General features: G+C 34.8%; 1 protein-coding gene across 1 annotated transcript in view; it reads right to left on the reverse strand.

Moving 5' to 3' along the window:
- FGF7 (fibroblast growth factor 7) overlaps positions 1–20,529 on the reverse strand; it is a gene marked incomplete at both ends in the record, with an annotated part of 28,759 nt that extends 8,230 nt beyond the window's left edge. Inside the window, one exon of the mRNA XM_082004933.1 lies at positions 20,244–20,529. Within this exon, the coding sequence (XP_081861059.1) occupies positions 20,244–20,529 (286 nt within the window). The remainder of the gene's footprint in view (positions 1–20,243) is intronic.
- Between the last annotated feature and the right edge of the window lie 4,331 nt (positions 20,530–24,860).

A 24,860-nucleotide genomic window follows, 5' to 3' on the forward strand; every position in this document is an offset into this window, starting at 1 on the left:
ATTGTCTTAAAATAAAATATGTGGATTCTCAAATAGGGAAAGAGGGGGCATAAAAGACTTGGATGGAGAATAAGTCAAAACAAAATGAAACTTCTAAATTTCACTAACTTATGCTTCTCAATTAAATTTGGAGCACATATTTATGAATTCAAGTGACCTTTGCAGATGAATCAAGGCCAAGAAAAATACTCTCGTCATTGCTTACAAGACAGTTTAATGGTATTTAATGTAATTTGTTCTTTTGTTCTGGGATTTAATAAGTTAATGTTTGTGCCTCTTGAAGCAAGAAAGTACAAATCATGATGATCAATCATACAGTACTTTGGAAAACTTTCATTGTCTTATTAGTGCATGCATGCATTTGGTGAGCCGGCACAATGAATACATTTATTGGCCAGCTTATAACACTTGAAATGTTTTTCCAGAGGAGTCTATCAGTATTTGTTTTCTGAAAGTAAATGAATACTTTCATTGGATAGTTTTGCCATTGCTCTTGGGAAACGTTACCCCTTTCTATCTCTTTTTAAAAAATGGTGTGTATATTGTGAGGTGTGTGTTTGTGCTTAAGGTATTTCGATTCTTAATAATATTTTTAAATGGATGCGTCTTAAAGTTCATTTCTAGGTAGAGCAATTTGTGTGCACATTCTGTCTCAAATATAAAATCTAATGGCAAAAAATTTCCTGCAAATAAAGGTATTAATTTAAGAGATATTGTAATATGATTTAATTCTTTTTCTACCCTTCCCCATTGTTAAATTCCAATTTATAGAAAGTAAATTTGCATTTGTATTTTGTACTCTCCTTAGCAAGAGAGTGAAAGAGTTTCCCAGATGGTACCACATAGAACTCGTGTTCATAAACTTTGTAAGTATACATTATAATGGTTTTCAAAGCAGAGATGAGATTGTCACCACCCCAGGAATTTTCTGTGTATGGATATGATTTTAATAAACAATTAATTATGGTGACAGAAAACAAGCTGGTACATATATTCACTATCACTTTCTTTTTTTAACTATCATATATTTGCTTCTCCTTATGATACTCAGAATTTGGATTTATGGCATAAACAGCTATAAAATACGTTGTTATTTATGGCATGGACCAATATGAAAGGCTAAAAAAGCTTTTATTTAGAGGCTTTGTGCTGTATCCATGCATGCATTTGCTGTGCATGTGTAGACTAACTGAAGCACTCTAGATATGAATATGACTGTAAAAATGATCTTCACATAAACAATGGGTCTGTCAAGGGTTTTCAGTAGAACAGTTGAAACTACTTCTTCAGTGAGGTGCCAGACATCTGGATATCATGGACAAATGTTCAAAGCACTCAAAACTCCCGGTTTTGTCCCATGTGTAATTTTCAAGCAGGAAAAATTGTAGTTGTCTGAGGAAACATGATAAACAATATAGAGATATTCCTTGAGGTCTTGATGCAGCATATCGTTCAAACATCCTCAAGTAGCAGAATTTGCTTGTAAGATTTAGTCTGTGTGCAGAACATGTTTGATTAAGCATAAGTAGCTGGTGTTTAATTAACTTTTTTCAATTCATTGAGCACAAAACCAGTACGCACACTGTATTAAAAAAACCAAGTAATTGCTAAACAGAAGTCCATCAAAGTATTTTTTGTACTTTGGTGGATTTTCATTTATTGATCATTTTAAAGATTTCCTACTTGACATTACATTATCCATAAATTTCTCTACTGTTTGCTAATCCTACAAACTGATTAATACATGCATTGCTAGATAGAACAACTTTATAATAAACCATCATCCTGGTGGTATTCAACAGTTGATAGATAATTTAGTTACGGCATTTGAGCCATGTCAAGGTTTTTAAAAGAAACTGCTAACTTGCTAACTCTGTGAAGACAATATAAAAAATGCCAGATGAGAACCAAACAGAAGAGAGATGATACAAAAGGGAACTAAAATCGCTGTTTTAAAATGCTGTTACTTTACTTACAAGATCTGTTCTTTGCATGTGTACTTGGACTTATGGGTGTTTACCTTTACGACAGAAAAGGAAGGAGTAAGCCGAGTTCCACTCTTAAGTCTGCATCGTTCAAACTATTTCCGCAGTTTCACGTGCATCATCAGAGGTATAATCAGGCCTGAATATGTGTTACTGGTACCACAGCATGAAAAGAAAAGTCTGATTTGAACTTCCAGATTGATGTTTAGGAAATACACGTTCCTTTTTACTTACAAACGCACCATATCTGATCTGCAGTGGGAAATATTAAAAGCCATAATACCTTTCCTAATTACTTTTCAAAGTGAATAAATGTAAAGCAGTTCTCATCAGTTTACAACACTTGGTAAATCTTACCTCCACTAATCACTATAGTGACGATTTCAGTGACCATATTGCAATGAATTATTACTGAAGAGAAATAGCTTAGAATTTCTGAGTATTTTTCCTTATTGTACAACCTCTTTGGCCTCAGTTTAATATTAACTCTCTGCTAATGTTGGTGAGTTAGATAGGTTTGTAAATGAAATGCTTCGTTCTTAATTGAAAACGGTAGCATAATAAGAATTAGTCTAGGATATCCTGACTCTAAATTGCTTTCTCTCCTTCTGTGTATGTCTCTGGAACATTAGCACTTTGGACCACTGTCATTCCAATATTTCTCTTGATTTGATCTTCAAACCCAAAAGAGTATGACATTTTTTGCTGAAGTAGATTGTAAAACTGTGGAACTTTTCAATTTAGAGGTCTGACTTGTGAATAGCAGTATATAGTAATGACTGAATAACATGTTGCCCCAGGCAGTCATTCACTTGTGAATTTCTCATTAAACTTATTAGAACCCTTCACTTTGCTGATCTCCACTGTGCACTTCATACAAATATTTTCTTGATCAGCCTCTTATACAGCACGTACTCATTTCTCATTTCTGCAGGAAACTACATTTCCCTCCAGTAAAAATTGCCTTGGAGCTAAACATATGGTTATAATGAAAAATAATAATAGTTTTTTTAGAATTAATAATGCCATGTAAAATCCAAGTCTTAATTCTCAGTCTGAAAAAGTGCTCCTTTATTACAGCATTAATAATTTACTGATATTAAAAATGGAAAAAAAGGGTGAAATTACTGTTTACAAAAGATAATTGTTTCCAAGCAGTAAGAAAATCAATGATTTAATAGTTTAGAGCTAAGTTTGTACATCAAATACTTTCCCTGCAGCTCAGATGAAGGATATTTCTAGTATTTAAATCTTTTGTGCCAGTTTCACTAGAATAAATGATCTTTTCAAGCTTTGCAGACTTTTAGAATATAGCTTCAAAATAGCAAAAGTAAATGTAAGAGGTTGCTAATTAACCTTTTCACAGCAAAATGAGACACATCCATTTAGTGGTGCAAAACTTCCCAAATTTAGAATCTTACTGCCTACAGCTATTTTGATTATCTGAAACTTGGCAACTTCCACATAGGACCAGAGCCTCCTGTTTTTCCAAATTCTTCCATAATGCAAAAATCTTTAAATATATTAATTTGTTCTTTGATATTTGTTACTACGCTATTTTGTGTTTTCACCTAGTAAGGAGGTCGTGTTTTGGTGATGCCCCAGCATCACTGCTGATTAAATTTCCTTCCCCCTTTCTTGGGTAGAATTAGTGATTATAGTTGACATAAAATTAATCATGTCATTTCTGTAGAAGACTTTTTCTTCTGTTTTTCTAAGGAAAACCTGAGTGCATATTCACATACCTTTTCTGTGCATAAGAAATTGAATGATTCATTATCCAAATTCTGTTCTGAAGAACTTCATTTCCAGGTGCATTTCGTGTGCTATTATGGCTTATCACCTGTGTAAGCTGGCTGCAGGCAGTTGCAAAGATGGCATAAATATAACATGGCACTGTGGGCTGGACTTACTCAGTTGGAGGAGGGGGGAAGGGGGAAAATACATCTAAGACAGAACCCATTCTTTCTTATATGAAGGATTCCCTCACCCTCAAGATCTAGCTGTTTTGTTCTGTATATTGTACTGTCTCCAGACGTTTTTGTGGCAGCTTTTCTGGTCCCTGAAACAGGCTTGACAGAAGGAATAGCAGAGCCATATTCTGCGGACAAACTGAATCTAAGACCTGCCCTCCTGTTCTTTCAGGATAATTTAGAATTATACATTTTTGACAAACGTTACTAAAACCTATTGTTAAATGCTCATGGAATGATCATAATGACATTCCCAGTGCTGAAGATTGTATTACGAGTTCAAATATAAAGTAAAATGCATTTTTAATACTGAAAATGTTCCCAGATGTAGCTAATAACAAAATTACTTAAAATAAGTAAAATTCAGAAACTGGACACATAAGAAAGAAGGTGGCTGCAGTATTCCAGAGCTTGAATGTATACTTAGGGGCCTCTGGCACAGGAACAAATAGTTTTAAATGGTTTGAAATTTTGGACAGTAAAATTTTGTTTCACGCAGTTGAGAGAGCATTTCATTCATAAACACTGCAATCCCTATTGCAAGAGATAGACATCTTTTCCCACTCCAAGTAGTTATGCAAAATATAGGGCAAGCACTACTCAACTGAATACGTTTCAGTTCAATTTCCGTAGCAGAGCTGCTACTTGGTGCAGGAACAGCTGAAGCCAGACATCTAAATATATCAATTACAGGTCTACAAAAACACAAGCAAGCAGTACATAATTCCTTTAGAGGTACAAAATGCAAGAAGCTGCTAAGAAAATCATACTAACCCCTTGCTGCACCACTGAGTGGGAATTGATAGAAACCATCTGGCTCACTCTTTCTGCCTTCAAAACACTCCTGGACATATATTTGTATGATACGGTCTCTCAAATTGTTCTGGTTTGCTGCCGACAAATAATTTATATCTAGTTGAAATTTCAAAATCGATATTAGACTAAACACTGAAATATAAACTAATAGAAGGAGAAAATAAAAAAAAAATCAAAATAAAAAAATCTAATAATCTAATTCTGATAAATAAATTGGGATTTTTGTACCTGATGTTTCTCCTGTCTTACTCAGTATATGGATCAAAATGTGTGTCAATTATCCGACTTTTTTTTTTTTTTCAAATAGTGTAATAATTGCTTGTCTTAATTTTGCCTAATGTCAATAGTTTGCTTCTGGTTACACACTGCTTTTACCAATCTAACAATTTTGTCTAGGATGAAAGTCCCCTGACTTTAGGGAAATCAATAGAATATTTGCCATTACACACAGGCAGCACTTTGAAACGTCTCTCTTTGTTTACATGATTAGATATTTATAAATGTGTTACTGTCATCCAGTTAGTCTTCAGTTGTCTTCTAGCTTTACAATTCCGTATCAAAACTGAGAAAAACAGCAGCATCAGCAGCAGGGGAGAAAATTGTTCCTCTGATTCAGAATCAGTTGCTATTACCAGAGCAAATATACTATTGGAGCTGTAGCCAAATTTCTCTTTTATTTTGTACTCATTTGTGTGATTTTTAATCTGCCTTTTTTAAATTCAGCTGAATTATCCAGTTTGAAATCAGGGGAGTTCTTTCAGTTTGGGCTTCAAATGCTAGGATGCAGAGGAAGTCAGGTGTAAATGATTTGTAGTTTGACGATACAAATATTTGTGCACACACTTCGTTTTGCCCATGTACATAATATCAGGACATCAGTGAGAAAACTATTGCAATGAGTGTCATATAAATATTTTCTAGAGTCTGCAGCCTTTTTGTGCTTTGCTTTTCTAAGTGTTAGATAGAAATAGTGTCCTAGCTTCTTAGTGAAAGTTACTGGTACCCTAAAAGTAGAAAGAAGGATTCTAGGACTGAGTGCTGCACACATTCCAGTGTATTGTGATAGATTAATATCATGTTATCTTCTGAAGAGAAGTTATCAGTCATAGCTAAAATGTAAAAAGTCATGGAATAAAGATAACAGTACTGAACAGTTAACAGGGCATAGGATTAGCCAAATTATATGAAAAGTTTCTTTAAACTTTTTTATTAACTTTAACACATTTTTATTATGTGTTACTGGTTTGTACACAACTCAGTTTCCCATTGCTTTTGTCCTAATTTTTATATCCCCATGTGTGAATCAGTGCAGTTGTTATGTTTATTTCAATTAAATTATCATTGTTTATATCAGCTAAAGATATACAAAGAGGACCTATAAAAGGGCAACTATGAAGTTAGAAAGCTGCCTTGGGTTGTTATCCACTGTTCCTTTGCATTATCACCAATAACCCCACCTACAGGCTAGTTTAAAAGGAAGATTTTCATATATATCTAATGCTGCTTAACTCCACCTTTAGTCACTGAAACATTCTTAAAAACCCAACCCTTAGTGACTTAGAAGATCAAGCCTCTTAAAAGGTTCTTTAAACATTTTGAAAGAAATTGCCTTAAAACAATTAAATTAAATTTGAAAATGTTAGTAAAATCGGTATGCCATAACAGTCGTCTTTCAGTTAGCCAGAGGAAATTATTTAAAATGTGATAGAAACTACTTGACTTTCTTTACCAACTAAGGAAAGTTTCTTGTGGCCCTAAAGGAAGGATGCAAGCTCTCCTGTGCCTGTAAACTGCAGTAGTTAGTCGTCTTGGCTCTCAGAGCACACAGGTACTACAATATCATTATATGGTGACTGTTTATAATAAAGCTATCTATGACCAGTCTGTTAAAGTATTTAATAACTTAAATTCAGATCCATCCTGGCAGCCATATTATTATAATGGCAGAATTCCAAATTTCCGTCTCTGACAATCAAACAACCTGTTTGATAGACTACAGTGCAGTGCACTGGCATAAGCATAAAGACATGCTTTTCTCCTGATCTTGAGACAAATGGAAGATTTCATACTACTCAAGCATTTGATAACAGCTTCAGACAGGGGCCTTTGGGAATGCTTCACTTTTCAATTTCTCTGCTGCAATTCACATAATTCTTATTTTGCTTTTATATGTATTGTTGTCATGAAGTTTTGATGAGCTCCATAGAAGTAATACATAAGCAATCTGTAGCAGAATATATGGACCCCTTTAAAATCTGGAAAACAGCTGGTCTCCGATTTGTAGATGTTTGAAAACACGCATTTCAGCTAATGGGCTTAAACAAGGACCTTGTTCAAGCAGAAAAGAGTAAAATGTTCTCTGTAAAGAAGTAGAGTAACATGGTAGATATTTCTTCCATCGCTTCATAGGGCTAGAGGACTCAGATAAAGGTTAGGAGTTTTGTAATATTGGACTATGAGCTGGGTAGCAGAAGTTACATGTGTAAATAAAGGGTTTGCAGCACTTACATTTTTATTTTGTGGAGGATTTGCATTAAGCTTGTATAGTTTTGTGATTGGCGGACTCAGTTTGCAGGCTTTTTTTGATTCTGCATTGTATTTATGATCATTTCTACTCTTTATAGTACTGTTCTCCGCTAGTGTTTGTAACATAAAAGGAAAAGAAAAGTTACTGTGTACCCTTGAACCCATAAGGAAATTTTAGAACTGTCTTGGAGAACATGAAGTTACACCAACACAGATCTTGACTGTACCTATAGTGGTACGTTCTAAAATACATACAGAAAACCTGTTCTTGGTAAACAATTTGCTATGCTTTTTGCTCTAACTGAAACAATTATGGCTATTCCAAGCACTTAAAGTAGTGAAGAAACCTTTTCTTTCTTTGCGTAAAATATTTGTGACTTCAGCTGTATTGCAACAAGGAGCTGGAGAAAAAGTACCAAAGCTGACTGATAAGACAATTCTTTTTTACCACACAAAACAAAACAAAGTGCTTCTGCTGTTCTTAACTTGGTCTTTTTGTGCCACCTTAATTCCTCCATGACTATCAATGTGTACTTGATTCATCTGTGAATGCAAATGTTATATGGTAGAAAGAATTTTACAAAAATATATTTCCACTACTAAATATATATTCAATATAAATAATACAATCAGTTTCTACTCAGTATAGATATGTGGATCTGTGGGTTTAATATAATTCCAAAAAACTTAGAATAAAATTCCATTTATATCTTTCATATAGAAATAGAAATTTGTACATATATTTGAAAAGTAATAGCTAACTGTTTTTCAAGTTGCATATCCTATATTGGCTATATTCTGGTGAATTGTGCTCTTAAGCCCGTATCTTGAGTAGAATGAATAGGAGATAGCAACATTACTCCTAGATAGATGTTGGTAAGATACAGATAAGTCATTCTGACTTGAAAGTCAGGAAGAGATTAATGGTGGGACAGGAATTTCATTTTTCTGTATGCGCAGTCTGTATTACCAGTGTTACAAAACCATATCTTAAAGTAAAAGCACATGGATTTGCAGAAACAATAGTTATTATTTGGCATCCTTTTAAATTAACTCCTCAAGCCATTGATAGGCAACAGTAACAAAACTCTTACTGATTTCAGCAGAGCCAGGCTTTTACAAATGGCATGTATCTGTCTCTTTCCTAAAATGGGTCTTTCAACTCTTGAGCAAACTTTTCCTAATGAATCACAGGGTTAGATAGCTTTTCCACTAGTCAGTAACTTAACTCCTCCACAGCTGTGCAATATTTTTTTACTTTCAACAGCAGCTATTCAGACTATTAATGATAGTTCTCTATACTTCATCAGTAAGTCAATATGAATAGAATAGCCATATTTTGACTGTATGTTGAAAAGAGAGTTAATGCTGTGCTTCTCACTGATTGCTTTCTCATGTTGATTACATCTCTGTGTTGTTGAGAATGTATTTCAATCCAATACCATGCACACAGAGAAGGAAATATTTTTTTTCATGTAGAAATCTATGTTAATGAAATAAATATGGCACAGTCTGACAGGTCTCAAATCAGACTTTTTTTGTACAATACCACCTGCGAGGTAAATTGCAGCACATGTGATTACAATAGATGAGGTATATATAATTCTTTAGGGCTCCACTAAGAGAGGCTAATTTGGCATGAAGCTGCCAGAGAGCCGTTAAGAGGAAAACAAAGAAAACTATCCCACTGTGATGGGTCTGGAGCCTGAAAACAGTAAACTCATGAAGCAGGAGCTTCAACTAGCAATTCTACTTTGCTAAGCTGAGTTTGACTGAAAGTACCCATAACTGCATTGTTGAAGTATGAACAAGAAGACAATATAATAAGTTGTGGTCCAAAATCTTCAACATTTACAGTGCTGTATACAGGCAGAAGTATCCGGCATTTTCCCGCATCACCTGCCAAGGGGTGATCACCCATTTTCTAGTTTTGGAATTCATGTAGTTAACTGCTTGGGGAAATAAGCATGATTACTTTCATGTGCAATTTGTACAAAACTTACGTTTGTTAAATTTTGTCATGTATGGATAAGGATACCCCAAACAAAATGGTATCACAGACAGAAAAAAGTGAACAGCTAAGTGTGAAGAGGGAGTAAGGGAAAAAATATTTTTGTAATGGCAGTCATACATTTTAATTTAGCCCTAGCAGGAAAAAAAATTGTGTATCTTACGGATACAAGATGATCACTTGCAAGTGATTTGGAGAAAGACAGGAAATATGGATTCTATTATTTATTTTGTCTCACAGAGTTACATAACAGTGGCTACTTGCGCACTTTTGAAAATATCGTCTGAAGTGATTTAGAAATGTAAGTATCATGTATATGTTATGAGGTTTAGGCTTAAGTATTGCTTTTTGAAATGTAACTTGAAATGCTCCTTGAGTACTTGTCAGCACTTTAAGAAAATTGTCTCTGGGATGTCTACAGATCCTATCTGAAAAGGACAATGTACAGAATACGTACTTGTGTTTATGAAATATTTTGTTATACAAGAAGAAAAAGTGGGTTTAGTATTTAGTCTTATTTTGGCAAAGATAGGTATTTATTAGATTCCAAATGTTAGACAGGTTTGAATAATTTCTCCAATAATTTCTCACAATAATTATGATACATGTATCTTCTATCACTAGATCATTTTCTGCTTAAATGCTATAGTCGTTGGAACTCATCACAAATAATCTGATTGGATCAGAGCTAGGCTATTCACCATCTTACTAAATTAGGGGGTTTATGCCTCATGTTATAAATCACCTGAAAAATTCTGCTTTTGGTCTAGTTTTGTCTAGCGCTAGTTTTATAATTGTGCTATAGACTGGTTTTGCTTCCAGTGTTCCTTCTGGATGAAAGTGCCATTTCAGAAAGTCTCATTAAATCATTCAGAATACATCCTAGAATAATATAATTAAAATAGATGAATTCAAATTCAAAACACTGGATTACTTAGGTAAAAAGATTAGCAGAGCATGATTTCCTTGAAAGATGTGGTAATAGTTTCCTTGAAAGATGTAGTAATCTTTTTTTCTTCTTCTTTAGTTTATTGCATGAGAGTTATGTTGAGTAGTATAAACTGAATTTCCCAAGTCACACAAAGATGTAGTCAGAAATGAAGGATGTTAAGTAATTTTAATTTGGCATTTATAATCAAGGAACCTGAGTACCAGTTTGCTAATTTGAACTTTCTGATTGAAATGGATGTGTAATAATTTTAAATAATTGTTTTATTAATAGCTGTATTATTTTAATTGCTCAACTTAAGAGGCATTTAAAGGGACAAGTATAAGTGGCCTGGGACTCTTGCCATTTACTTTATAACTTGAGCAGGCTCTCCTAAGACTACTCTCAAAATTCACATAACATTTGGTTTCTTTTGAACTAATAAATACTAACTATAAACTCCAACACCAATTCATCCAAATATATGGCTGTTACACTGTTATTAAGGTAGGAAAACATGCCTGACTTTGTCTTTTACAGCCTCAATAAGAAAACTTCCTTCATGATTGCTAAAACAGATGCTCAGACAGAATGCCCAGCACTCTAAAACATAGTACCAGTACCGCAGGGGTGGCAGGATGTAAAGCAGCAAGAGGTTCAAACCACCTGTGCAGCTGATTACATTAGTAAGTAGCCAGCGGGGAGAAAGGAGGGCTTCTTACAGGGAAGAGGTTCTCCAAGTGTTTCCCACTGTGGTTTTCTCCATGTTTCTCATGTTGTCCCTTACCTGATGAGGTAGGTGGTAGTATTTGTTTCCTGAGTAGTTTTGGAATCATAATTTGGACATAAAAAAAAATTCTTTCTTTTTTTCTGACTTGTATAGAGTGTTTTAGAGGGCTCTAAAGAAGAACTTGTTTGCCCTGGAAATTCTGTACCTTTTTATTTGGTTTTGGTTTTCAATCTGTGCTGGAAATATTGACCAGGATCTCCATGCTCAGTGAAAAATGTAAAAGGTTCAGTTAGAAGAATGGAACTTACTTTAACTGGAAGATGGCTTTTTGTCACCAGTTAGTTTGAATATAGCCTGTTGAAGCTGTATCCAGTTTAGGTTTTGATTAGTAACAACGTTTGTAGGTGGAGTACTGTTTGAGTATTTGTCATACCTGCAGTTCATAAATTGTCAGAGATGTGCTTAGTACATGGCAGAGATTTCTTTTTGTACTGTGTTGTAGCATGGTATTGGTAAAACGGTGTTAAACTAATACAAGTAAGAGTGCTGGGTGGGGAATTCAGTTGGGATGAATCTCACTCTGGGCACAGGCATTTGTCCCTGTCCATATGTGTAGGTAGTATTACAATTTTTTTGCTGTAGCATTGGAAAGTGTTATGATTGTGATGACTTCAAGGTTTCTCAGGTGCAGTTTCCCCACGTAAGTGAACACAAAGGATGGCTGCTGAGGAAGATCTTGTACTGGCCTTTCCCACAGCATAAATCTGTTGTTTGTTGTAAGGTGGCCCTAACAAACAAGTCTCTTTGAATCATTATGTGCTGGATTTACATAGCTAGTTCCCTAAATCCTTGTAAAGTCTCACTCAAGAACTACTTGGATTTCTTTGTATCATCTTGCATGTTATGTGCAGTCGCTAAGCTGCATAGGCTATTCCAAAGGAAATAAATTAGCGTGGTGGAATTGAAGCTGCTTTTGCTGGTGAAAGTTGCACTTTCCAATTGTACTAATACTGCCTGCACTCTCTAGGATTCAGTTACCTTTTAATTTAATTTAGAGTTTCTGTCAGGGAGTACAACTCATGTTTTCACAAGGTCTTTGCTGCAGAAGCTACACAAGCACTGGATGGAATCAGTCCATTCCCCACTCTGTGCTACCTTCTTCCCTTGATTTAGTTAAGTCCACATTTTCTCCCAAATCTGTCTGCTTAGTGGCTGACTTGAGCGCCTGATCATGGCCACCACTCATGATGTAGACATCATCAAAATGCAATGTGTATGTGTTATGCAAGAAGCCAGAAAACTTCTCTAGTGAGCATTTCCACACACCTGACAAGCACCTAAAACTTTGCATTTGCCACTGCATTGCTTACAGCTGTGTATGCAAGCAGCCCACAAAACTATGGCACCAGTTCACCTGAACAGCTCTAGGACTTCAGCACACATTCACATGCAACCTTCTCAAAATTTGGTAGCAATTGTGATTTCTACCTCCAGCCCCTGTATCTTCAGCACTAGGTGGTATGTATGTTCATCTAAATAATTTCTGTCTTTAACAATCATAAAGTTCTTTATATGCATTTTTTTCCTGTAAACAATCACTTCTGATTGAAATACCAAATCCCACTTCACATTTAAAGGTCATAATAAAAAGTTATAAAATTAACACAGGTTATTAATGAAAATACACTGCTTGTTAGCAGGTGGTTTTTCTTCTGTTTTGAAATACGTTACCTTCTACTTAGACAAATATAAAAATTTCAAGAGATCAAAATGGCTAAGACAAGTCCGATATAGACTTTTTTTATAGTCTATAGCACCTCTCAGTGTCTATTAACAGGTTTAAAAGAACGGAGGCCAGCTTACCAAAAATGGAAGTGAGCTCACACATGTATGCTATTAACGGTTGAAGTACTAACACTAGGAAACTCCTTCAAAAAACCCCACAGATAATGGGGGTATTCAAAAAGTGTTTTGATTGAAGTGATGGAGATGAGTGATGTTTGTTACTCCCTATTTAAGAAGCTATCGTGGTTATAACTGCTATGAAATGGGCATGTTTTCTGTGTTGTCGTTTAGAGTTTTGCATTGATCTATCAGTGTGTGCTTAATTTTGAAAGATTGCACACTAAAGGGAAATTTCAGTATTTTTAATGGAATATTTAAACTTTTTAATAATTTCAGCCTGTTATTATTGAATTGTCAGATTCCCACTGCAAATTTAAAAGAGCAAATGCTCAGTTGGAATAAATTGACATAGCTTTGCCGATGTTAACTGGGATTTACCTGTCTGATCATCTTATTCAGCCTGTTTAGAATATTGTAGTCTTCTGTTGATAAACTGTGCAGGTACTAGATTCATGTCATAGGCAGTGTGTGAATACTGTAAAAAAAAAAAAAAAATCCCACTACAATTTAATCATAATTTTGTTCTTTGTTTCAAAAGCTAAATAATAGTCAAGAGAGCGTATTGATTGCATTGGTATTTTTATTGCTTTTTTGTGTGTGTTTTTATGAAGTTGTGGGCCACATCTGTGAATATCCACTTCCAACTTTTCAGCACCAATTGTTACAAAGAATTTTTTCCACTTGTATAAATGATGTCATGCGTTATGAAAGTTTTAAATTGTGACAATTCAGTGCTATGACTGTTAACCTCTATTATGTTATTGCCATAGGAATTTTCACTGTTAACTTTTTCTTAATAATGTTTCTAAATAACGTACACCAGAAGGCTAACTTGACCTTTCCGTCAGCTCATATCCAGAATTAAAAATTAAGAATAAAGTCAAAGGTCAAAAAAGACAATTGAAATACAGTTGCCAAATATAGTCATAGACAGTCAATTATGCAATGAAAGCAGTGTGCCACCCAAGAAGAGTAACAGCCTTCATTTGCCTAAACTTATTCTGTTTTGATGAGGAAAGTGTTCCAAAATATACCACTAGTTGATACATCTTGCAGTGTGGAACACTATAATTACATGCTTTAGGATGTCTTGGTATTCCTGAGCTTTAAGGAAGATGGAGAGGGGAAAAACAGCTTTGTTCTTTACTCTAGGAACCTAGAAATCTAAAAAAACCCACTTTCAGATACTTAAACAATACAGAAAGCTGGAAGCTGTGAACTAACATATCTGGATTTTGGTTTGATTTTGCAAGACTGACTGTATAAGGAATTAAATTTTCTATCAAATTCTATTTGCCTAGATGGAAATTTGCTTCCTTAAGATTCATTTGAGCTCTGTGTTTTTCTGTCTAGCTACTGACTTCAGTTATTTTAGTTAATATTCTATTAGTCAATTAATATTCTATAATAAAATATTTAATATCTATAATTCTTTTGTAGGTTTGTAAGTATTTTCACTAATGATTTTTAAAGCTCTTTAAAAAGAGGTGAATAATTCTTTTTCATAGTGGCACAGAGATTTTGAAGAACTTTCCCAAAGTCTGTAAGCAAATTGCTTAAAACTTTGGATTAGCCTCAGGTCTCTTGAGTCTTGGGTCAGGGCCACTTCAGCAGATTTTCTTCAGTATGGAGCAATAACATGCTTAATGATACAATACAGATTTTTTTTTTTTTTTCTTTTTTACATTCAGAAACTGTAAGCAATGGGGAAAAAAAAGATGGGGGTGGAGAAGGGGCTGCAATTTATCTTTTTAAATTAATCCTGTGACTGCCTATGCAGTCAGCTGCTAGACTTGACTGATGGTTCCATAAAAATGTAACATTTCTCATTTCTGAGAAAACTCAATATTGAGAGATTCAGAAAATCTGCCAAGTCACGGCTGAATTACAAAAGTGTATCAAGGTCAAATGAATCAGTTTAAGCACAATGTGTATGGATTCAGCTTAGATGTTTTTCACTGCTCGTCTTGATTTTAGCTCATCCTCCATTTTTGAAGCACACACAGGTAGACGTAGCCCAGTTGATGTATGTTAGCTTGTGAAGCTGCTGGCTGAGCCCAAAGGTTTGATTCTCCTCTCACAGAGTTTATGCAATCACTTTGTGTTCAGTGAGAAGAAAAGGAGTGTAAATTGCTGCCATTCTGACTTTACACATATTTTTCAGCTGGTAAATACCACAGAATAGACAAGGTGATGAAGCTTCAGGAGGTAAACTCAGAAGTGATGTACAGTTTTAATTGTGTTTTGTGGCACCTCTGTCATTCTGTGTCAGTTGAGCACTGATCTGAGCACTTTTTTTAATTAAAAAAGTCAATAGAAACTGTAAGACAGGCATAACTGAGCTGCTTCCCTTATATGCATCTTTGCTAAAACCCATCTTCATCAGCAGCTGATGGTGAAAAGCTGGGACGTGTGATAAGGTATAGGCTAAGGTATAGGCATAGATTCTCTTCTGCTGGTTGAAAATTGTGGGATGGTATCTACCACTAGGGCTATACAAAGAGCTAGAGAGGGAGCAGGGAAATCTATTATATTTAGATCTGATTAATCACTGTAGGAGGGAACGTCATCCTTGGCACTGCAGGTAAGTTTTGAGAGGACACATATATATTGCCATTTGAATTAAATCTCATTCTGTTATAATGAAAAAGATTATCAGAGTACTAGTGAAGTTTTGTCTTCTCCTGATACCAACGTAATGGTTGAACCAACAAACTCTTGAAAAAACAAGAATGCAGTTGCAAAGACAGACTTTCTGTTTGGTTGGAACACGCATAACTCTTAACTGAATCTGGTACATCAATACCTGCCTTGAAATATCTGATTTCCAGATATTGAATATTCTTGTTCCTCTATGTACTATGTGTTCAGGCAACAGAAATAAAATTTATATTAGTGACATGACATACATAGTCCAACATTTGTTTTACCCTAAGAAACATATATAAAATGCTATTGGAAATAATTTTGATTTCTAAGCAATTTGGGTATTTAACCATTAAGATGTGTATAAAGTGTATTTTGCCATTAGTTAGGGTTTAGGTTGGAACAACACTGAGTTAGAGTTCATTTAATATTGCTGAAAACTATGACTTGCATGATTTTGATCAAAATAGAAGTAGTGTTCCAAGATAAAAATTTTAATCAAGATTTCAGCCATTTTGTGCCAAGATCTCACTAGGCTATCTTTTCTTTTTTTTTAACTTCTTTTTTGGTTGTCTTTGTCCACTGAAAAGGGGAGGAAATAGGCACTTTCTGGGTTTAGAGCACACATGGAATATGATAGGATCAGACGTCTTAGGATTCAGGTTCCAGGAAGGCTTTTCTAGTAACTAAGAGACCCTTTGAAGTCTTTAAAATGAGATTCCAAAGGCAACAGAGCGTGGAAAGTCCTAAAACATCATCCAGTCATAGCTGTAAATCCTCTTGCATAGAGCCAAAATAAACTCTGTTTTTTGCTGCCTTTTTTTTTTTTTAACCAAATCAAATAAAATTTGATGGCAAAATTCATAAACACAAGCTGAAATGAAAGAAGGAGTAAGCAGTAATAAGGAGAGTTTTATTTTCTATCAAAGATAGAGAGTTAACAAATTGCCATATTATCTCCAAGATTTGTTCAGTCACTCTCACTTTTTACAATCATGAATTCTGAAAGTCTGTTTTGTGTGCCCACTTAGATTGTTTTACATGAACAAGATACAAAATTCATTTTTTAATAAAAAGCACATAGTTTAGGGTTGGACAAGATATAATAAGTGATTGTCAAAGAGAAATATTTTTATGAATAATGACAGATTTTTCTGGGTGACCTCATCTCTTGGCTGCTTCCTAATTCTTGCTTGAGTTTTTCAGTATGTGACTCAGTTCTCACTCTGCCGTTTAGTTTTTGGAATGAAAGCAAAGTTGTCAGGTGCAAAGTGATTTCCTCTGCTTAGCGGGGATCACTGTCCTCCAATTGCTTAGTTTACTCTTGAGTTATCAGCTTTATGTCCACCAGAAGGCTCTGCTGCTTTCTGAAATGTGCACAGAATAATACTCTTTGGGTACCTAACAAGTTCATCACTGTCATAAACAGGATTCAACAATTTGCTTGAAATGGTACGCACATATTTCTTGGACTAAACAGTTAAATTCCAATGCGTTTTTAGAAACAAGTGAGTTATAAATACAGATTAGTTACAATTGGTGAGTGAGGATTTGATTCAGTATTTAATTTTGTCATGGAGTTTCAATCTGTATACGTTTAATACAGGGGCTTTTGAATTAAAAACGTAGGAAATTTTAACACTTTCATTATTCTTGCTGTTACTTTTACAGGATGTGTATATATATTTTATTCTGTAACTTACTAGAGAAGTTTGAAATACAAAGACCCTAATTCCTCACCGTCATGGCATTCTTACATTTATAGTCTCAACTGATGAGAGAAGCTCTGTGAATTTTGGCACTTGCCAAGATTATGATGAAGTTATTCTCCAGACGTTTCTCAATGTGAATATTGCTCTTCACATTATTCATGCTTCACAATTCATGGGCTGAAAACAAGTAATTGACTTTGTCTGCAAAACTGTCAGTGTAGCTTCCTTTATGAAGCCAAGTTATGATAGTTAAAAACATGATTTTTTTTCCTTGTTTTCATTTTAGTGTTTTTCATTTCATGTTAGTGATTCAAAAGGGAAAAGGATTCCTTTTATTTATTATACAAGTGGGAAATTAGGATGAAGGGAGAGGGTACTTCTCAGAGCCATGCTTTTCACACACATTGATTAATTTGACTGCAACTGTTCTGGGATTCTATCCTGAGAAACAGGTCTTATTTACCTTTTACTAACTTTCAGAAATGGAAGTCACAGAACAAAAAATATTTGAACACCCAGATAAATACATCTTTGTAATGGGTATGATTTTAAAATAATGCTTTTTGGAGACCCTGGATAAACATAGCCTGCTTAGTCTTCTAATGTTAAAAATTTTGCTCAGGGAAAGTGTATTGGTCCAGGTGGGTTTTTGTGGTTGTTTTTTTTTTGTTTTGGTTTGGTTTTGGGGGTTTTTTGTTGTTGTTGTTTCTTTGGGTTTTTTTTCTCCTCATAACATATTATTTCTTTATGTGGGTATTTTAGTATAGAGCCATAAACACATCTTCAAAAAGGCTTCTTACATATTCTGTTGAATAGAGGGTATGACAAGAAAGAAGTTTCTCACAGTACTAATTTTTTGATAATTTGGATTTTCTGAGAAATACAGTGTTAACATTTTTCCAGTCCTCTTTGTCTTTATTTCCCTGTTCTACTTGTCCAACAAAAGCATTTGGATATTATTTCCGAGTGTACAACAGATAAATTGCAGCAAGAGACTTAAACTTAAGATGGTGGGAGACTTCCCACATACTTTAGTTAAATTTAGCAGAGGCAGTTCATCATAGCGCACATCAGATACCAGATAAACCATTCAAGTATTGATTGTTTTTTCTCATGATACTCATTGCATTTACCAGAAAAAGAGGTTTGTTTTTTTTTTTCACTGCAATAGAAACGTAAGGGTTTAACGACTCAAAGTTGCCTTTCTGTAATTTGTAATAGTTGGTTATTATCACTAAATCTTCATGAAGTGTTCAGAAGACTACAAGAAAATGGATTGCCTTCAGCACAAGATGATCTGATATCCTCTAATGGTTTCACTACAGACTGTTTCAGGGTGTAATTACTGTGCTTCAGCAGCATGGGATCCTGCAGAGACTTGAGAACCTTTACTTGAATTTGAAATAATGCTAAATTACTACCAAAGTTTTTCCTTAAGCATCATGAAACTAAAAAAAGGAAATTTATATAATTATTCATCTCTCTATGCTGTCATAACCTCTTAAAAGTGTTTGTAGACAATAACAGAAAAAATTGGGTACTGTGGACATTCACTTATCTGCAAAAAATTAGAAGAAACTATTTCAACAGTCAGTAACAGGTTTTTTTTCATTGATTTTTATGAGAGCAACGTTTCAAAACTAGCCCTATGGATCTCTATTGTAGCAATGTCTTCCTGAAACTCAATGGGAATCTTCTTGAATATGGACCAAATAATTTATTTGGCTGCTGGCCATGTGTTGTCTTTCAGAGGAATATGGTTATTCACTACGTAATAGTGTAGGAAGAAAGGAGATATATGGAAACAAATTTTAAAAGAAACAGTTACATTAGTCAATGAAGTTTTAGCCACACAAGTTGCCAAGAACTTAATGTAGTCATGAGGTAAAGAAATAAATTATGAAGCTCACTAGCCAGGCACTTAGGATGCAAAAGCACTGTTCTTATAGAAAATAAGCAGTCAACTTCCATTGAAAGCTGAATCACGTGAACAGTTCTTGATGTTCTTTGATTTATTGATTTCTTTTGCTACTGCTGTTATAAAAAGCACAATAATACACACAACCTACATTAAAACTGTGTTTAATAGCATTCTTGTTTATATTCAACTGAAAGGATATTTCCACCAGACCAGCGTGTCTCTGGTCCCTTTTCCTTGTTTTGAAGTATGCGATATAATCCTATGTATTTTCCTGTTATATCTTAATAAAGTAATGTCTTCTCAAGTAGATGTCATGTTTCTCTAAATAAACAATATATTTGTAAGAACATGAAAGCCAAAGTGGCAAAAATAGTGACTGTAAAATTGGTGCTTTTCAGTATAAATGGAAGACATATAGGTATTTGTGTGAAAAATACAGATTAGTTCAACAATTCTTTTGCCAGTTCAAAAATTGTATTTGGTACAGCTTTGCAAAATATTATATGTCCATTTTCTCTAGATGAGTCATGTTTTTGGAAGAAAGGGGGGAGAATATTTTTTTCAGCATCATGATCACTGTAATAATGAACTGCAGAAACTATAATAGATTTTGTTCCTGGCTTGGCAAACTATCTAAAAGATTTTGCAAGAGAGTTTGCATAATTCTTTCCATTGAACTTTCTAGTATTGCATATGTTTTAATTGTTAACTCAAACACACCAAACTTTTAGGTAGTTTGTAGACTATATAAATATGGTTTAATGTTTTGTAAGTATTTTATGAGCAGAGTTTGTGGTTATACATTTTCATACTTAGAACCTTAATTCACTTGTTAAAATAGGCTCTCTGTTTGCTAATAGTTACCAGCTGTAACTAATACATTAGCAGATCTACAATGTAGTATTTAAAATGACGCATTTCAAAATCAATAACAAATGTCCTGCTGTAGGATTAATTGGAAAACTGGTCTTATACAATGGTCAGTACACTATACAAATTCTTCTGGAATTATAATAAATCAAGGAGTAGGAAACAACGATGTGTAACATTCTAAAAACTTAGAAATAGGAAAAGCAAATATATTACTTACTGTAGTTGTTGTTTGCTTCTCTTGTCCCTTTTACTTTGCCTCGCTTATCAATCCTCATATACCACTGAGTTCGACAGAAAAGTCTTCTCACTCTTACATCCCCCCCTTCCATATAATCATAGCTTCTGGTATGTCGCTCAGGGCTGGAACAGTTCACATTTGTAGCCATTTGCTCTGGAGTCATGTCATTGCAAGCTAAAGATATAGTGCCCATTAGAAAGATAATGTAAAAGTATGATCTGTAGAGCAAAATTGGCAGGATCCATGTCAGTATCCATTTGTGCATTATAGTGCAGTGTTCTGGGTGTTCATGAACAACATAATGAAAATTAAATCTCAAGTAGACTGTTGCTCTTAGGTCACCGACCTGCCTTCTGTCTTTACGAGTTACAGATTCATTTAAATGAGATTGTTCCCTCTTTTCTGATCGTTACTCCTTAATAGTTAATGGCGAAATAGAAGAGCTTCTTAAATATCTCTTCAGTCAGAATATCCTTTAAAGGCACAAGTTATAGAAACCTTTGTTGTTGTGACCTTCTGTACTACTTGAATTTGCTGCTTGCACTGAAAGTAAAAGATCTGTGAGAAAAGGTGCATGTATAAGTCTTTATGCTCAATTGTTACAAACGTGCAAGGATATATTATGCTACTGAAAAGTACTATACATAAATGTATGACATGCTAAGCTGATTTTTAAAAATATGCAAATGTATATACAATAGATATCTCGCACAACTTTTTACATAAACAAGACATTTAAACTGATTGTAAACATAGTTCTGTCTTCAGTTTTACGTCCTTCTAAAAAGCCCTTATTGATTCAGTTCAACTACTTTCTCATGCATGGTAAAATTCTGCTGATTACATCATACCTATACATTCACAGTTAGCACAGTCTATCAGATAACTTTTCTCTAGTTCAAATTTCAAAACAAACTCCATAGTCTTAGTCCTGTATTTTTATTCCTACTGTTTTCAGTTATTAATAGAAATAGTTTTCTTAATTCTTTTTATATGCATCTAGCATATACAAATGAAGATAAAAGTTATTAGCTATTAGAAACTGTTGAATGTTCTCATAAAGGACGGATAACTTACTTGTTCCTGTTGATAAGAGCTGGATACCCAAGTATTCCATTTCTGTTTTCTGCTTTTTGCAACATGAGACACTCTACTGTAGCTACAAACTTTCTCAGCTCAGAAAGACTCCACCAGAATTATAATTGTTTCCATAAATCAACACGCCGGAGAGATGGTGTGTATGTGCTTATGCGTGCGCGTGCATGTGTGTGTTGAGCCTGTTGTTCAGCCCTTTTCGATAAATACCTTTGCTGACCTCACTTGGAAGCAATTAGAATTTAACCAGTCAGCTGTCAGTTGAATGCACGAAGAAAAATAAAAGGAGACTTGCATTGTATCGTGTCCAATGGTCATCAGAGGGAGCTATGTACATAGTTTATACTTTAAATCTCCAAGAATCTACTTTCTAAAAACATACATTCCATGGTATGTGGATAGAATTGCTTCGCATGCTAGCTAGTGTTTTTGTGTTTTGATTTAGGTCAGTATTTTTCTGTCCTTAAAAAATTCCTCCTTCTCTCTTTTGTACTCATGTGCTTCTCTCGGTTTGCTTTCAAATCTCTTCTGCAGTTTGGCGGATTCATAGTGTGCTTAGTCTCTTTCTGATGGATATACGAAACGTGGGTCCATTATGTACTGTGGAGAAGGGTGTGCTGTGGCCATTATAGATCATGCAGTATATTTTTATATCATGGACTTGAAAAACAGAACTGCACAGAAGATCACTGAGATTTTTATTTGTTCGGCCACTAGGTGAAAATGACAATGTATATTTGGATGTTTCAAAGTCTGACATTGAAACACAACCTTTATCAGCGTGAAGGAAAAATTACTACTAGGGAACAGCCTTCCTTAGCATGCGTAGTTATTAGTTCTTGAAACTCGCAACACAAGAACGAAAAGTGGCAACAATGCAAGAAAAGCCCTTACACTTCATACCAACCAATGGGTGACCAGCAGGCTTAAAATATAGAGAATCAAAATAAGGAGTAGATGTGTCTGATCTTCTGCTTCTGTATGTTTACTTCCATCTTTGGCACCAGTCTGCTATCCAAAGTCCATGTTCCATTTCATCCTTAAATTCTGTTGAGTTTCTGGTGAATGTATTTATAAAACATACTGAAGCTAAGTTTTCAGTAGCTCCTTATCCTGTTTAATTTCCACACTGTTGATGTGAATACACCTCAGACCTTTCAGTAAATAATAGTAACAGCGAAAGTTTGGAATTAATCCACATACTAAGAATAGTTTACTTACCTTTAGTTGTCTATATTTGATAACGTAATGTGGTTTATAATTCCCTGCTTTTATCCCACCCCGACTCTTTCCTCTCTGTAGCAATGGATAACAGTTACTTCTTAAAAATGAAGTAAACTGTAGAGGCAGTTTAAAAATCACAGAGAGCACATAATGTGCCGCCTTGTGGTGAGGGGGACCTAAGTAAATTGGGTGTTTTCACTGGAGTGATCCAAAATGAGCATAAAGGTGTATGACGCCAGGCAACCTTGTATTACTCAGCCTTTCCCATACACAAACACAGAGGATGAGTAATTTCCTTCCTTAAAATCCTCAGCTTCCTTCTCAGCGCACACTTGGATTAATCCCATTTGTCACTCCCTTTGCATTCTTTTTTTTTTTTTTTAACCATTTTCATTCAAAGTCTAGTTGATCAACTTTTGTCATTATCTCCATTTCATCATAATGGGCTGTTCCCCCTATTCTGTGGCTCAGCCTAATTTTCCTAGTTCAGCAAAAGGCTCAATACATGGACCTTTATGATATGAGAGTATGGTGCTCGGGGCTTTCAAAGGCTGAATGTCTGCAGCAGATACACAAAGAAGTGGCTTTCTTTTAAGTTAACCCTTGTAAACTGTGATTACAGCTATTTCCAGTTTGACTCTTATCTTGTCAACCCATGACCACCATTCTGACAAGAAGTGGGGACTGAAGTGATTAGGCCTGTTGCGGTTTTTGCCAGTACATTTGCTGGACTTATATCAGTATGTTCTCTGATCCATTCCACAGTCTGAATTCAGAATGATAGCAATGAAAAAAATTTGTGGTATTCAAAAGGCGTATCTGTTGTGTATTATAAAGAAAGCAATCAAGGATAAAAGGTAATCTGTGTTTTACTCAGCAAAATAGGATGCAAGTAGAAATGTTTTTGTAAATATTCTGGGTCTTTTATGTGCAATTCCAACTTTCATTTTTGGATCCATACTGTTTTTAATTTTTCTTTTTCCTTGATAACTTATTGTTTCTGACAGCAACAGAAGAAAAAATACATACCTGAGGTTTCAGTTCCAGAAAGCTGGAGCTACTCATGGTCCAGGCATAGGCATGTATTTCTCTTGGCTCTGAAAAAATGAATCACTTGCTGTGTGTTTTTTAAGTGGTGCTTCAGTTTAGATCTTTATGAAGTTTTGTATTTAGAATAAATGGGAAGCCATTTAAATAAGGCACTAGCTGTAAGTTTAGTCAGTGAACAATGCAATTAATCTTCATTTACTGCTGGTAACATTCATATTCTATTATTGGAAAACGTGAGGATAACTTTTTTCCCACAATGCTTTAACTGCAGTTTTATTTAATTACAGTTTTCTGTCTTGCTATTGCATATTTTTTAATGAAAGGATGCCATATTGATCTGCATATGCAAGTCAGGATTCTTTGCATAAATCTCTGATCCCTTGAATGATCCAGCACACTTCTGTTTAAACCAAACGTAATTAATACATCTCTCAAATTGAACTGGTTTAGTTTTATGGAATATTTAGCTTGAGTGACACTTCTTCCTCTATCTTACAAATGTGCATGCCCAGGGCTTTGCAAATCCAATCCCAAGTAAGTCCTTAAGGATATATAAAAATTGTTCACCTAAAATGCTAGTGGTTTTGCATTTCTTTGGCAAGATTGTATTTGTAGAAATGTGTTAAGGTATCAGGACCACATGAAACATGAAAATGAGCAAAATACACATGCTGTAAGCCATCCTTTAAATATTAAACCTGCCCCCTTTACGTTAACCCATGCATTGGTTCCTGCTTCCTAGTTGATAACAATGCTGTGGACAACTGTCTACAGTGCGCATGCCGAGAAGAAAAGAGTGGAAATGAATGGCAAGCACTTTACTTCCAATTATGAAGATTGTGCATAGGCCTCCAGTTCAAACAGAAACAGCTTAATAAAGTCTATTCCCTTTTTCCTCAAATAGGAAATTACTTTTTGTCCTTTTAGATGAAAACATAACTATAGGGATCCATGCTTTCCTCATCTCCAGGCTGGTCTGTTGTAATATGTACCGCCCAGGTTTGGCATTGGGTCATGAATGCGACTTATCAAAAAAATTCCATTTTGTCCAGCTTGCCCTCAGGGCAACACATACCTGCTAAGAAACTACTACTTTGCTGCTCCTTGTTCCCTGATCTATTTCAAATCTGCTTTAGAACATCTTCCAGAACTTTCAGAATTTAAGACAGTACAAAGATAAAAATCTCTGTATCAGACTTTAAACCTAAGATGTTGGGATTTAATGCC

Source organism: Phaethon aethereus, assembly GCF_964289735.1.
Source record: "Phaethon aethereus genome assembly, chromosome: 12".
Classification (NCBI taxonomy): Eukaryota; Metazoa; Chordata; class Aves; order Phaethontiformes; family Phaethontidae; genus Phaethon; species Phaethon aethereus.